Source organism: Dermacentor albipictus, chromosome 5 (genome assembly GCF_038994185.2).
Source record: "Dermacentor albipictus isolate Rhodes 1998 colony chromosome 5, USDA_Dalb.pri_finalv2, whole genome shotgun sequence".
NCBI classification, from domain to species: Eukaryota; Metazoa; Arthropoda; class Arachnida; order Ixodida; family Ixodidae; genus Dermacentor; species Dermacentor albipictus.
Genome location: NC_091825.1, coordinates 74,593,312 through 74,607,546, shown reverse-complemented (window position 1 = coordinate 74,607,546; position 14,235 = coordinate 74,593,312). Strand labels below are relative to the sequence as shown.

The 14,235-nt window shown below is 45.9% G+C and overlaps 1 protein-coding gene across 1 annotated transcript; it reads right to left on the bottom strand.

Annotated features, from left to right (window-relative positions):
* Positions 1-3,737: 3,737 nt before the first annotated feature.
* On the bottom strand, positions 3,738-4,145 carry LOC139060307 (putative nicotine oxidoreductase). The gene has a single exon (XM_070539407.1). The coding sequence runs from the start codon at positions 4,143-4,145 to the stop codon at positions 3,738-3,740; it is 408 nt and encodes a 135-aa protein (XP_070395508.1).
* Positions 4,146-14,235: the final 10,090 nt, after the last annotated feature.

Genomic DNA, 14,235 nt, shown 5'->3' with positions numbered 1-14,235 from the left:
CCTGTTCGGGCTTTACAGTTCACGCTTGCGGTGCACCATATTAGTGTAGTGAAATACAGCTAGCTTTGCCGCTATGAACTTTAAATAAAGTATTGTTCTGCATTCAGGCAGCGAACATATTTTCTTTAGAAGTTCCTGCATTGCTTTGTTTCTTGTAACTAGGTATTGTAGTGCAGCACATTCAATGGTAACATTTGCCAACTGTGGCGATGGCCGTTCAGGAATGGAAAGAATAAATCACTCTTTATGGTGATAATGAGCATGACCACCAGAACATCGTTTTCTCCCTCTATCATCACTTTTACCAGTTTTGCTCTCCAGCCAGACTGTAAAGCAAACATTGAGCCTAATTATTTTTTACTTTTCCTCGTAACAGTACGGTGACATTCTGGTAGCGTGAATGTAAAGCGACAGGCAAGACAACGAAATGACGACCTTTGACACGGACCGCACGGGCTGACACTGCTGCTGGTAGACTTGTTCGAGTCGCTGCAGCAGTGCGACGAGAGGTATGCAGCTGTGTTGTTTGCGATTGATTAAACGACAAACACAAAAATACCAAAAACCATCACACTACATCAATATAGGCAAAATCTAATTAACGCTAATGTGAAGAAAATATAAAGGGTGTTTTTAGGCTGCACTGAACATTACAAAAAACTCAACCGTGCCTCATACGACAAGTCTAGTATTAGCTGTATAACTTGAAGACGCGGATGATACCTGCACGAAAAATTGAAATATACTGTCGACTAGTTAACAAAATTACACTAAAACTGTGATCTGAAATTATACGTATTTTGCCAACTTTATTTGCACAGATTGCCCTTTTCCTACTGTTACTAACTGTTGTTATTTACGAGTAGTAGAAGGTGTGGTTAGAAATACAAATTTCCAAATTATGTAAAGCATGCATAAACCTAGCAATCAAACTTGTTGGTTTCGTGTATAAAACTGCAGTTCCTTAAAACAAAAATCCTAGAAGCACATTACATTATTCCCATGACTTGGACAGTGCGTCTATAGGAACAGGTGCCATCCTGAGTTTACTTTAAGAAATTGGGCATTGGAAGCTCATCGGCTTCAATTTCTAAATTGCATATTTGCCGTAAAAATTAGTTCGAGCATAATGAGTAAAATTTTGATATTTTTTATATGGATATGTTAATTTACTTTTCGAGTAGTGTCTGCCACTCCGACCTGTCTGTTTTAATATTAGAATTGTGCTACTTGTGACAATGAAATATTAAACATTCTTTGCAGCCAAAGAGCACCTTGTACAGAGAAAATGAGAGAACATGACCAAAAAAGGAATACGTGCTATGTTTTGCAGGTGAATCACCTTGTTTACCCTTCATAAATGTATTTTAGCAGTCGTTGTACCTAATATTAAAAAGATTAAAGTGCCGGAACATGAGACAGTTCAAATAACAATTGAACTTTTTCATATGGAATAAGGATTACAGGAGTTTGATAATTGATGTCTCCTAACATTTGGCGGAAACCTAATGTCTGCTCTCATTACAACACTTCTACCCTCTCTGCCGGTAAAATGGGTTACGCGACACGCATTTACGATTTTGGTCAACGCGCATACTGGCAACCAAAATTATATGCCCTCGACATAACAACAGAAAGCGCAGCAAGTTGGTAGGGATTTATGGTTCCTAAGGGCAGACGTACAAATCTAGCACACAAAAGAAGCGAGAAGGAAAACAGAACCACCGATAAGCTTGTGGAAATTACTTTGTATATCCATAAATCCCAGAAATAATGGTAAACGGATGTGTATGTCTGCTACCCGAATGATGTTGCGAGAAACAACTGTGGACCTAATCTAAACTGCAAGTGATGGATGATGATGGAGATTTCATAAACGTGAACGTGTTTAAACATTGCTCACGAACTCTCAGGGACAATATGCACGTCAGCAAGGAAAAGAAAAGAAAAGAAAAGTCCCAGTTCCACCAGAAAGGCGAAGAAACGATGGCAATAACAAATAAGCAGACAGCCCTACGAAGCAAGTGGCGGCTGCGCGACCGCGCGGAGCCGCCACATACGCACTTGCAGCCGGAGTAGAAAGAGAGAGAGAGAACTTTATTTGGTCCAATAAGGGTTTAGCGTTCGGTCTTCGTCTTCATCGCTGCAGACGCTTAAGCTTCCTAGCAGGGTTGGGCCCCTAGCCCAGGGCTCCACTGAGCCGCGCTGCTTCGCTTGCGTGCTGTACCATTGTCCTTTGGGCGGCGAGCTCGCAGCTGGCGAGCCGGCTCTCCCACTGCTCCGCACTAGGGGTTTTGTGTTGGTAGAATGTGTAGTTACGCTTACACTCCCAGGTTATGTGGTAAAGCGTGGGGGTTGCCCCGCACCACGGGCATGTGTTCCTAAATTGGGTAGGATACATCTTGCTTAGTATATGTAAGTTAGAGAAGGTTCCCGTTTGCAGCCTCTGCCAACTAGCTGCTTCTTGCTCCTGTTAAGGCTTTGTGTGGCGGGGAGTATCTAATTCTCGTGCCTCTGTGGTAGTTCAGTAACTCTGAATAGCCGATCTCCACGGTGAAGTGCTGTCCCAGGGCGTGTGGCCACTCGATTCGCTACGTCATCTCGCGGGCCAAACTGTCTGCCATTTCATTTCCTTCTATCCCCGTGTGTGCCGGAATCCAGATTAGTTTGTGGGTTGCGGTGTGCCTAAGGTGTTCTGCCTTGCGGAGGATAGCTAAGGCAGCCCTGCAGATTCTTCCCTTTGTGTAGTGCCTGGATGCCTCTTTTGAATCCGTTAAAATGATCATTGATTTGTCTTTTCGATAACCCTCAGCCGCCGCCAGCGCAACAGCGACATCCTCCGCTTCCACTATCCGGACGCTACGTGTGGTTGCGCAGGTGATTAGCTTGCCTGCTTTGTCAACCACTACCGAAGCTGCCTTAATGTAATTTGTATGTCTATTCCATGGATACAGTATTGCACCTGTGAAAACCATGTTTTCTAATTTGGCTAAATGCATTTCCACATAATCTGCCCGCGCCTGCCTTCTGGCCGCGTGGAGATTTGGATCCATGTTTTTCGGAATGGGATTGACCTGCAGGGTCTTACGGATCTCGTCGGGTATGTCGGCGGATCGATCGTGATGCCTCCTTGGGTCGTGACCTAACCTTGTCAGGAGCGCTCTTCCCGTAGCCGTGTCTCTGAGTCGGGGAAACTGGGCTCCAAGCTGCGCTTCTGCCAGTTCGGCGAAGGTGTCGCTAATCCCTAGCTGTAGCAGCTTGTCGTTCGGTGTGTTTCTTGTTAGGTGGAGCGCCGTCTGGCAGGCTCTCCGCAGAGTTGTCTCTGTTTGTTCCGTTTCGCTCTTGATCATGGGGTGGTATGGCAGCGAGTAGATTATCCTGCTGACTATGAGGCTTCTGACGAGTTTTAGCGTGTCGTCTTCTTTCATCCCATGCCTTCGGTGCGAGACTCTGGTTATCATTCTGCCTACCTGTTCAGCCGACTTGCTGAGCAGGCTGAGAGTGTGGCTGCATTGTCTGCTTGCTTGTAGCCACATTTCCAGGACTCTTATCATGATCCTCTCCGGGATGTTTTGCCCCTCCAGTTTCACCTCGGGTGGTGCATCAGCGGGGCCTTCCTACCCTCTGTAGCTCAGACTTCTCTGTAGAGCAGGCTAGTCCTCTTTCCTTCACGTATCCTTCTATGCAGCTTGCTACTTGTTTTAGCTTCTCCTGTGTCTCTCCCAGGGATCCATGGTTCACCCAGACGTGATGTCGTCTGCGTGCATCGCGTGCTGGATGCCCTGGATTCTGCTGAGTCTTTCTGCTAGGCCGATCATCACCCCATTAAAAAATATGGGCGAGATGACCGAGCCTTCGGGTGTGCCGTTGCTTGGGGTGGTGAAGACATCACTCCTCAACTCCCCTATTCTCACTGTGGCCGTTCTGTTGGTCAGGAAGTCTTTGACGTAGTCATTGATTCTTCTCCCGCAGCTGGTGTCAGTTAGCCCCTCCATTATAGCGGTGTGGCTGACGTTGTCAAAAGTACCTTTTATATCAAGTGCCATGACTACGTTTTCTCCATTCTTGGGCATTGTCCCCTGGACCTCTTCTTTAAGTTGCAGAAGCACGTCCTGCGTCGAGAGGTTCACCCTGAAGCCGAACATGTTGTCTGGATAGAGCCTCTTGTTTTGTAGGTGTTGCTGGATGCGTGACTGGTGTGAGATTCTCGATCTGCAGCTTCTTGCCTGGTTTGGGAATCATGACTACCACAGCATGCTTCCACTCGGCTGGTATCTTCTTCCCAAAGCTTGTTGAAGTAGGCGTCAGCTGTTCTACTGCCTCATCACTTAGGTTCCTTATGAGAGAGTTTCTCATTCGATCTGCTCTTGCCGCTGTGTTTTTCGTGATGGCTCTCTCTGCTGCGGTGACTTCCTCTCTGGTGATAGACTTGTCTTTATCTGAGTTTTCTTCTCCGAGATAATCTCCTGCATATCCCTTGGGCTCGTCAGTACCGTAGCATTTGGTTCTGACTTCATCGAGGAGCTGCTCGTCTGTTCCCTGATATTGGTGCACTAGCCTTTGAATTGCTTTGCCACTTTATGCTTTAGTCTTGGTAGGGTCCATTAGAGCCTTAAGAATACGCCATGTTTTAGCCGTGCTAGGTGCTCCATTCAGCGAGGTGCTTAGCTGTTGCCACCCTTGCCTGGCGAGGTGTGTTGCGTACTCTTCTGCTTGGAGTGTTACCGCAGCTATTTTCTTCTGCAACTTCTCATTAAATTTCTGCCTTTTCCACCTTCTGGTGAGACCGCGTCTTGCTTCCCGTAGCTGGAGTAGCCACTTGTCTACCTCTGGTGTTTCTTTGGTTCGATCTACCTCCTTGCTATACATTTCCTGTATTTGTTAAGTTGTTGGCACCACTCCCCTATCGAGATAATGTTGCCCTCCAGCTGCCGGCAGTAGTGTCTAAAGGCGTCCCAATCCATGAGGCGAGCTGTGCCGATCATCCTCTTGACATTTTCTGCTACGGTGCTTATTCTTATAATGTGATGGTCACTGCCAAGGTTTTCTAGCAGGTTCTCCCATTCCACTTGCTTTGGTCCTTTGATGAAGGTTAGGTCGGGACACGTGTCTGGGCTAACGCTGTTGCCCTGTCTAGTTGGTTGATTTTCATCCGTAAGGAGCTCGCATCTGATGCTCTCTGCAGCTACGCAGATATTTCTCCCCTTCTTTTTGTCTTTGGATAGAACGCTGCTCCCACCATCCCCTCCCCCAATGCACCCCGAGCTACAAGAGAGGGCGTTCTTCCTACCCGCTCTGCTCTCTTTCGCGCAGGCGGGTTTGAGCCGATATAATAAGCTCACCTCGCACGCTTTCACTTGCAAATACAGCACAGACAACGTTGCGAGTGTGTTATCGCCTTTGGAACTTATAGCGAACATCATGGCGACGGCGAAGATGACGGCTGGAATGCGCCTAGAGTTTCCATACAATTTCTATCGCAATAAAAAATAACTAAGTAGGACACAGCTCCGTTGCAAGCAGAGTAGGAGATAGCAGCTGCGAATACCGGTTGCAGCGGCCCCATTTCGGTGGAGGCGAAAAGCTGAACACCCATGTACTTGCCTTGTAGTGCACGTTAAAGATCTCCAGGTTGTCAAAAGTAATCCGGAGCCCCCCACTACGGCGTTCCTCATAATCAGAAGGTGATTTAGGGCGTTAAACCCCATTAATAAATTTTTAGCTTCGTTGCAAGGGACAAAAGTAGAAAGAGAAGAGAAGAAGAGAAAGTTTACTACTCACCAATGAACCTCGGCAAGCAGAACAAGAGCGGTTGCATCCTGAACAGCGATTCACGCAACATGATCTTCCACTGCTAAAAGTATTGTGGTAACAGGTAGCTTGAACGCAGTGTGGAGGACACGAACAAGTTTGTTGCGAAGGTGCTCGGTGTTAGCAAGAGGACAGTGTTCAGGGTGGGGGGACGAGGTCAAAGCTTCGCATTTTGCTGGTGGCAAACTGTGGACGACTTCGCGAAAGTGTCCACGAAGTGCAGAAAAGAGAAGACGCCGCTCGAGGTTTGACAAATTGACGTGTGCGCGCTATGGTCATATGTGTGCATGATTTCTTTCACTGCAATGAGGTACTGATGGTCGAGAGGATAACCAACGAGTTCTCACCGCCTATGGATATCCCATCATTCAGGTGATCTACTTTACGTCTTCGGCTTGCCGAGACCGGCTTCATGAACGAGAACAGTAGTCGCGGTTTGCTGCTTATCGACTGGGGTTGATATCGCTGAATGGCGGAATCGCTACCTTCTTAACCTTGAGCGCTACCGGGCGGAAGGCCGAAACATTTTCTGCCTGTACGAGACAGGGGTGACCGCATGACACACTTGGTCAATCGTGTGGAGAGACACCGTCGTGCAGAACCACCGACGCCCGTACGTTCATAGAAATCACCAGTCGGCGGGATTGAAATAACCTTCGGAGAAGCGCCAGCGCCTGATCGTGACACACATCGGCAGCGAGAATGGCTTGTTCATTGTTTGCTTGGATGTATTTCAAGGACAAAAAAATAGCAGCCTACCACCACGAAGAAGTAGACGGCAATCGTTGCGAGGGATGGTACAAAGACGTTGTGCAGAAGTTGCCAGCAGGTGTCGTTTTTGTTACAGACACTCCGCCCTATCATACCCGGCGAGAAGAGAAATTACCGATGACGACATGGAAGAAGGAAAAAATACAGCAGTGACTCAATAGCAAAAATATCGCCTACAGTGATAGGGAAGTGAAAAGCAGCTGCTTCATTTGGTGGCCTCTGTTAAGTCACGCTTTCTGAACTACTTCGTATGCAATGCAGCTGAAAGAGCCGGTTGTATTGTACTGAGGCTCCCAACGTACCAGTGCGAAATGAATTTCATTAAGCTCGTGTTGACAAAAGTAAAAAATGGCATCGCTGTGGACAACAGCGACTTAACACTGTCCGCCGTCGAAGACATATTGAGGGAGAAAATCAAGCACGTAGTAGCTGAAGACTGGAGGAAGAATATTCAGCACGTAATGGACCAAGAGGCAATGTTCAGACTTGACACGTCTGGGATTGATCACATCGAACACATCGTCATCAAACTGGAGGAAGATGACACTGAAGAAGGTCACTCCGACTTCAAACTGTCTGGTATTGAGCCACTGGACGAAGCATAACGCCTTCTTATTATTGAAAGAACAACCCTTATAGGGTTACGAAAACTTCACTGGTGGTGACGCTATATTCGAGGATCCACTGGGTGACCTCTCAAATAAATAGGAAGATCATTTGATGGCATATTCCTTTCATTAGAAGCTCAATTATGAAAAAGCAATGTCCTGCACGCATTGTACCCAATTTAAGTAGGGGTATGAAAACATGCTTAAATGCTAGTGAATCCGAATACGAGGCACAATGTTTTACCCTGAATAACTTTGTGGGGCTCGAAATGCACAGTCGGGCAGCCATCGTCGGGCTTGATATGACCTGTGCTGTAATAGTCATAGCCAATAAGAAATTCATCACCCATGTTAGCATCTTGCACGCGACTGCACATTCATGTGGTTGCATTGTTTATTTTGGTTATTTGGCTTAGGAAAGAATAGCGAACATGAGGACAATCGTAAAATATTCTTAAGTTAGTGACGCCCAAAATGCTTATACGGGTAGCCATTGTCGAGCTTGACGGGCCCTATGGTGAAGTAGCGCCAGCCGAGGCGAATGGGACCGCTAATGTCGACAGCCCGAATGTCGAAATGAAAACGAAAGCAGTCATGTTGTAGCCATCGTCAAGCTGTACACGCCCCAAAAGGACAATAAATGTACCCAAGCGATAACAAAAATACACCGTCGGCTCAGTTTACTCCACCGCACAGTCATTGTTATTTCAACTAACCACTTGAACAAATAACAACGTAAGCTCAATGACAGGGCCCTGTATCGCTTTTCTACGCAGTTGTCGCTCCTATTGTTCTTCCATGCCTGTTGATATGAATAGTTCCAATTTGAGAAGGCCAAAAACGCTCATTTGGGTAGCCACCGTCGAGCTGGACCGGCCCCGGAGTGTATTTATCCTGGTATAAGTACCACGGGGCCCCGGGGCCCCGGAGCCCTGTGGTACGTGTGAATGCCACCATTAGCAGTGTGTCCTTCAAAATGCAGTCATGTCGTAGTCAGTGTTGGTGAAAAAGCAGTAGTCAGCACAAAACTGAAAGCCAGATCGGAGCTCGTACGCCGAAGTACATTCATGTGGTTGTATTGTTTATTTTTGTCAGTTATTTTGTTTATTTAGGCTCAGTTAAGTAATCGGAAAAAGAGAACAATTTTCAAACATTATTAGCTTAGTGAGACTCACAGTATTCCTTCGGGCAGCTATTGCCGAGCTTAGCGGGCCTCGTGTTGAGAGAGCGGTAGTCGGGTCAAGCTTGAAAGCATTGTCAGCAGTCAGCACTTCCAAATACAGTCACGTTGCAGCCACTGCTGGTGAAATATCAAGACTTAGTGCTTTGAATGAAAGAGACAATGAAATTGCGAAAAATGACGCAGCTGAAAGAAAAGTTACAAAAACAAACGCAAATATAAAAAGACCGAACTAGGAATAAACATAAACACGCATGGAAGCACGCCCATACTTACACACGTGCGTACATAGGCGAGAGCTAAAACTAAGAAAATCTCTAATAATAAAAATATAGGAATTAAAAAAGATATACACAAACACGCAAGAAAATATGCACAAAAATTTACACGCAGATTCGGGTAGAGGTATTAAAAGTCGGTTCACAAGCAGCTGTGTCAACCTTGTCGTGCACTGTTTTTTTCCAGCACCATTGCCTTGACACCGTCATAGGAATTTTTAGTGGGGCATATCACAGGAATCAAAAAGCTGCGCAGAGCTTGGTTTTGGAAAAGCATGTGGAGATCTGGCAGCACAACTTAACTGATTGTGTCACAGCAGGCACTATGCAGCTGGCGCGTGCAGTGAACAAAGCCGCCCAGGTACGCAAATTTATGCCAAGCTACCTTGTAAAGGCGCCAGTTTAACGGTGATAATTTTATATGACTTGGTACTAGGGCTGACATTTACGAAGGAAACACTGCGACGGAACATCTGACTGTTGCTAGTTCAATGACGTTCACTCAAGCCGGGCCTGTTAGAAACTGACTGTTAGCATTGGTGGACATGAATCCATCGACAGTGCTACACAACACTCGAATGACGCGGCTATACGGTCGGCTATTTTATAACACTGCTGTCTACGATCGTTTTCGCGCTGAGCTGGCAGCAACGAATCTTTGAACTGGAGGTTGCTTTCGGAAATCCTTTCTGTTGACGCACTCGTAGGTCTGTTTCATCTGCGAACGTTTTTTCTAACCAAAAGCACATAAAAAAAACTTTTACTAAAAGCACGTAATGCATTTGTGAAGCAAAAATACCATATTCTTCACCTGTTCTGCACGGAATTTCTCGTTCATCTGAAGAGAGACTTCATCGATCAATAGCTATGAGTCCCAGAGTATGCTTAGGCATTCCTCAAGCAACATCAATTTCTTTGTAATTGCAGAGGCGAATCATTTTCCTTTTCTTAATGTTAGGAGGACGGTTGAAACCTGTCGACAACACTTTCGCGTTTCAGTGCAGCACAAAAAGCATCCACTAGTAATTGCACTTATTGAGAGAGACAAGGTGAACATCAAAACCGTGATTCAGGTGCACAAAATTCTAATACGACATCACGAATTTCGGTTTGCAGATATCTTGTACACTCCATGGCGGCTCGTTCATCCAAAAATTCCACTTTCGGTTGAACGAAATTTTCACAAAGGAGATCCGTTTATGCTAGCAACACAACGACTAGCGTTATACCAGATATACTAACAATACCTTGGCTATACTGAAGCGTATACAGATGGTTCTTGCCAAACAAATTCTTCTACAGCTGCTTTTGTCATTCCAGAATGGAACCAAATACAGAAGTTTAAACTATATCGGACCACATCAACAACAGCAAAATTTTTTGCAATATTGACTTTGTTGCGATACAGAAATTCAATGCCAAAGGGGGAACAATGGGTCATCCTTTGAGACTCGCAGGCAGCTTTGTCTTCACTTCATCACGACATCAGAAATTCGCAAAACATGGCGTTAGTCTGTGCGACATAAAGTAACTCACTAAAGCAAGTGAAGGGAATGTCACAATAATATTCCAATGAATATCTGGCCACTGCAGCATCCCTGGAAATATTGCAGCAGACAAGGCAGCTGGACAAGCGCATGTTAATAACGCCACACATGGTCTCCCTATTCCACAAGGCTAATTGCACCACATACTAAGATATATCTGAGCCCGCTGTTACAAACCGACATGGTTTGGTCAGAACTTGAAATCAGATTTATTTCACATTGACCCTTCATTTCAATTTAAAATCACGTCCACATTAGATACAACCAGAGTCTTTGAAACGCTCTTTCACCGTCTGCGGCTCAGAACCACGTACACGTAAGACTCTCTACATAAAATTTCAAGAGGTGATTGTCCGGAATGCAGTTATGGCCACGCGCATGAGGATGTACAGCATCTTCTGGTGGAATGTCCGCGACACGACGCATACAGACAAGGCTTAGCACGTGATTTAGTGTCTTTAGACCGCAGGCCCTTCAGCCTCAGGAACATCTTAGGTCTGTGGCCAACATAGGCATTGCTAAGACGAACGTTACTGGCCCTTCAAAGCTTTCTAGAAGCGAGCAATATTCTTGTAAACTATTGAGTGTTTAAATGTGATGAGCTAATTCTAGAGGACATATTGAAACCCAGCTCTGGCCAATTAAATGCCTGTAATAATGCGCCTTCATCTGAATCTAAACCATGACTTCTTATTTGCACTACTCTACTCCAATTATGTGATCGGACTTGTATTTACTTCAGTGAACCTATGTGACCTGTCTGTGTGTTGCTGTGTTTGTGAGTTGACTTTTAGTTTTATGTGACTTTAGTGCACTTGTGTTATTGTGTTATTCTATTTTGGAGTTGATTTATGGTTTGAATCGGTTAATTATTTTTAAATTCTATGTGAAAAGGAGTAGCCGGCGCTAACTAAAGGCGATGACAGCTCCTAAGTGCTCTATAATAAAGAAAATGTACGTTCCTGAGTTTGGTGTTCTTTTCCGACTTGTTAAACTTAGCGGCGCGCTCGAACTCCGCCAGCCAATCTAGGACTTCAAAGGTGTCGCCATAAAACGCCGTCGGCACTAATGGGTTCAGCAGTGTCATATATGTCGGCGTCACCCTTTCTGTAGCGTTCGCAGTGGGCGCAACCATCACTTTTATGACGTTTTCCAAGTTCCGGTGTGATCCAAATGTGGGGCGCTGTTCTTGTTGCCTGGTGGGTTCTCTGGCATAAGTATAGCTTACCCAGTAATCTCCACCAAAATGGTCGCGCATACCCTGCTGTAGTGCACGTTGAGGCACCCCACGTTAGCACTTTACTGAGCGTAAACGTCAACGTGTGGTGCCAGGAGAGACCTCGTTCTCCTCTTAGTCAATCTCCTGGTCTGCCACACCATGTGGTAAGATATTGATTTCTAGCAGAATTTAGGAACTATTGATAAATAGTTCTACTCATGATGAGAGGATAATCTTATCGGGAATATTTGTTTGGATCGATGACTTTCTTCATACAAATGGTGAGGAAGTAGGCTTTAACGGACCTAAATGTAGTGCAAGAAAGAGCAGATGTGTTGTGCACACAAAAAAAAAACCCGCTAAATTACAGCATGAAATCTTTGGGTATCATGCGATCTCAAGGCCATTTCTAAAGCACGCACACGTCCTAATGAAATTAGTGAATCAAACTGAATCCGTAGTGAAGTACAATATGCATGAACGGAATCGCACAGCGCCGCATTTTCATATGCTGGTTTAGTCCGCAACAAAGAAAAGTGAAACACCTATCGCGTGCGCTTGTTAGCAGCACTGCATCTTACTTTCTTTCGGGAGCCCGTTCTCCTGCAGGGGAGTAGGACTAAGCATTTATCAATACAAAAGAATTTCGCCTTGTGCATTGTCCCCTGGGACCCCGGTCGATAACCATAGCCTAGTCCAGCATCCGGAGTTGGTCCTGAGGGCAAGAGTTGGTCAGCTCGCTATCTCACTTCTCGTAAGACAGATTATGAAGTATACCTAGGGTAGGGTAAAGCTCACATGCCCATACCATTTTGTAGAGAGTTGCGGGCTAGCCGCCGTTAGGGCATGAGGAGACGCAGACGGTAGGCACCTTGGCGTTTAGGTGAGTTGGGGGTGAAAAAACGGTCTGCAGCTGTTTCACGATCGTTTCATGAGAGAGCTCTGTCCCGATCTGTAGATTTTACAAGCTAGTCTCTAGGGCTTGGTAATAACTTCATAAATAACCATCGGTTGGTCAAACCTCTGCTGGTCGTGCCAAGGTGCACTCCCGACTACATTTCAGACCCCCATATGGGCTGCGAGCTTCCCGCGGAGATTTGAGTGAGCAGGTATCCAAACGATAGCTACGTTACGTAGTAATGGTCATTGTTGAAGTAGTTTCTGCGGAGTAGTTGGTATTTTTGCTCGGGCAAAAATATCAACTACCACGTCTTTTGGTTGCGTCTCTGTAGACAATCGCCAGCGTGATAACGGTTTCTTCTATTGCAAGGTAGTCGTTTGTCGTAGTGTTAGTCTCGGGAGTACGTTTTGAGCGTTAGTGTGACCACGCCGTGATGTCGTGCGCCTGAGTGTAGTCCGCTAAACCATTGAATTGGCTTCTTTGCACTTAATTTCTAGCGTTTTAGCTCGAGCTTTCCGTTTGCCCTGGTGCTGGGGGTGCACTTTACGGCAGAGGAGTGCCACAATTATGTTTTCTCGGAAGATGCATGGGATTTCTATTATTTTAGGGATGGATCAATGTGGGTTTGATGTCGATGTGCTCATAGGGAGCTAGAGTGATATCTTCAAGGCTTTTCGGATTAGCGTGTACAGTTTCTAGAACTCTCCCGGTTTCAGGATTGCACATGGGGTGATATACACAGTGCGAGCGAGAATGAAGGCCAGCACAAGACGCACTGTGTCTTGTTGTTTGATACTCCGCGATTTGGTGGTGATTCTGGTGTAGTAGAAGCGGGTGTAGAATCTAGTGTAGAATTTGGTGTAGTGATTCTGGTGTAGTAGAATCGAACTTCGTCTGTCTAACCGATGGTTTTAATCGAGAGATCGGGTGTGATCGTGGCCCCGTCTAGTTGAAGTTCTACGGCAGTTCCAGGGGTTTCCTATGCCCTCATGTCGACGCCCATGATCAGGAGCTTGAATTTTTGGGGGGCACATCAACGCCCACATTTCGCGGCATATCTATACATGATGTAGGTCGCCTGTTGTGGTACGCACCATGCGTACGGACGCCTTGCCCATACGCATGGTGATGCCATCAGCGTAGAGGTCATAAATGAGGTGTGATATCGGCTTCAGCAGTCCCGGTAGTTTGATGAGGGCGATATTGAAGAGCAATGGAAAGAGCACTGCTCATTGCGTTATTCCCTTGCTGCGAACGAATATGGGCTGGGACTGGACGTCATCTAGCTTGGGGGTTGCCGGTTGACCACGTTATTGTCTGATTTGCAGGACATTAAACAGCAGCTGAAAACTACTGACCCAACATGAGTCGATCTAAACAAACGCATGAACGCTTTGGAATCCCACTAGGCTGCCCTTTCTGCTCTCCACTCTAAAATAGACACCCTGCAAACTTTAACGACCTAACTCATCTGCAAGCTCGACAAACTGGAAGGACGAGTCGACGACGCAGAAAATGGCTCCCGTCTTAACGATCGAATTTTTTAGAATGTTCCGGACACGCGCCTCTGAAACTTACGCAGACTCAAAAGAAACTGTCATAAGCCATTGCTCTCAACAACTAGGACCTCACATTGACCTTAATCTAATAGAGCGTGCTCACCGTCTCGGGCATCGCTCACCTAATCGTACCAGGTCTATCATCGTAAAATTCACCTCCTCCAAAACTAAAGAACGCGTTCTATCATGAGGCTATAAACTTAAAAGAACGAACTACAGCATCGGCGGAGACTTTTCCGCTCCCGCCCGTAGCGCTCGCAAAAATCTTGTAGCGTATGCCGGATCGGTATCCGATAACTTCTCCCTGCGCTTCAAGGCTTTACACATTGGTCCCAAACGCTACATATACGATGAAGTTTCA

Excerpts from the sequence above, each read along its gene's own strand:
- LOC139060307 (XM_070539407.1), bottom strand. The coding sequence starts at position 4,145 with ATGTTCGGCTTCAGGGTGAACCTCTCGACGCAGGACGTGCTTCTGCAA.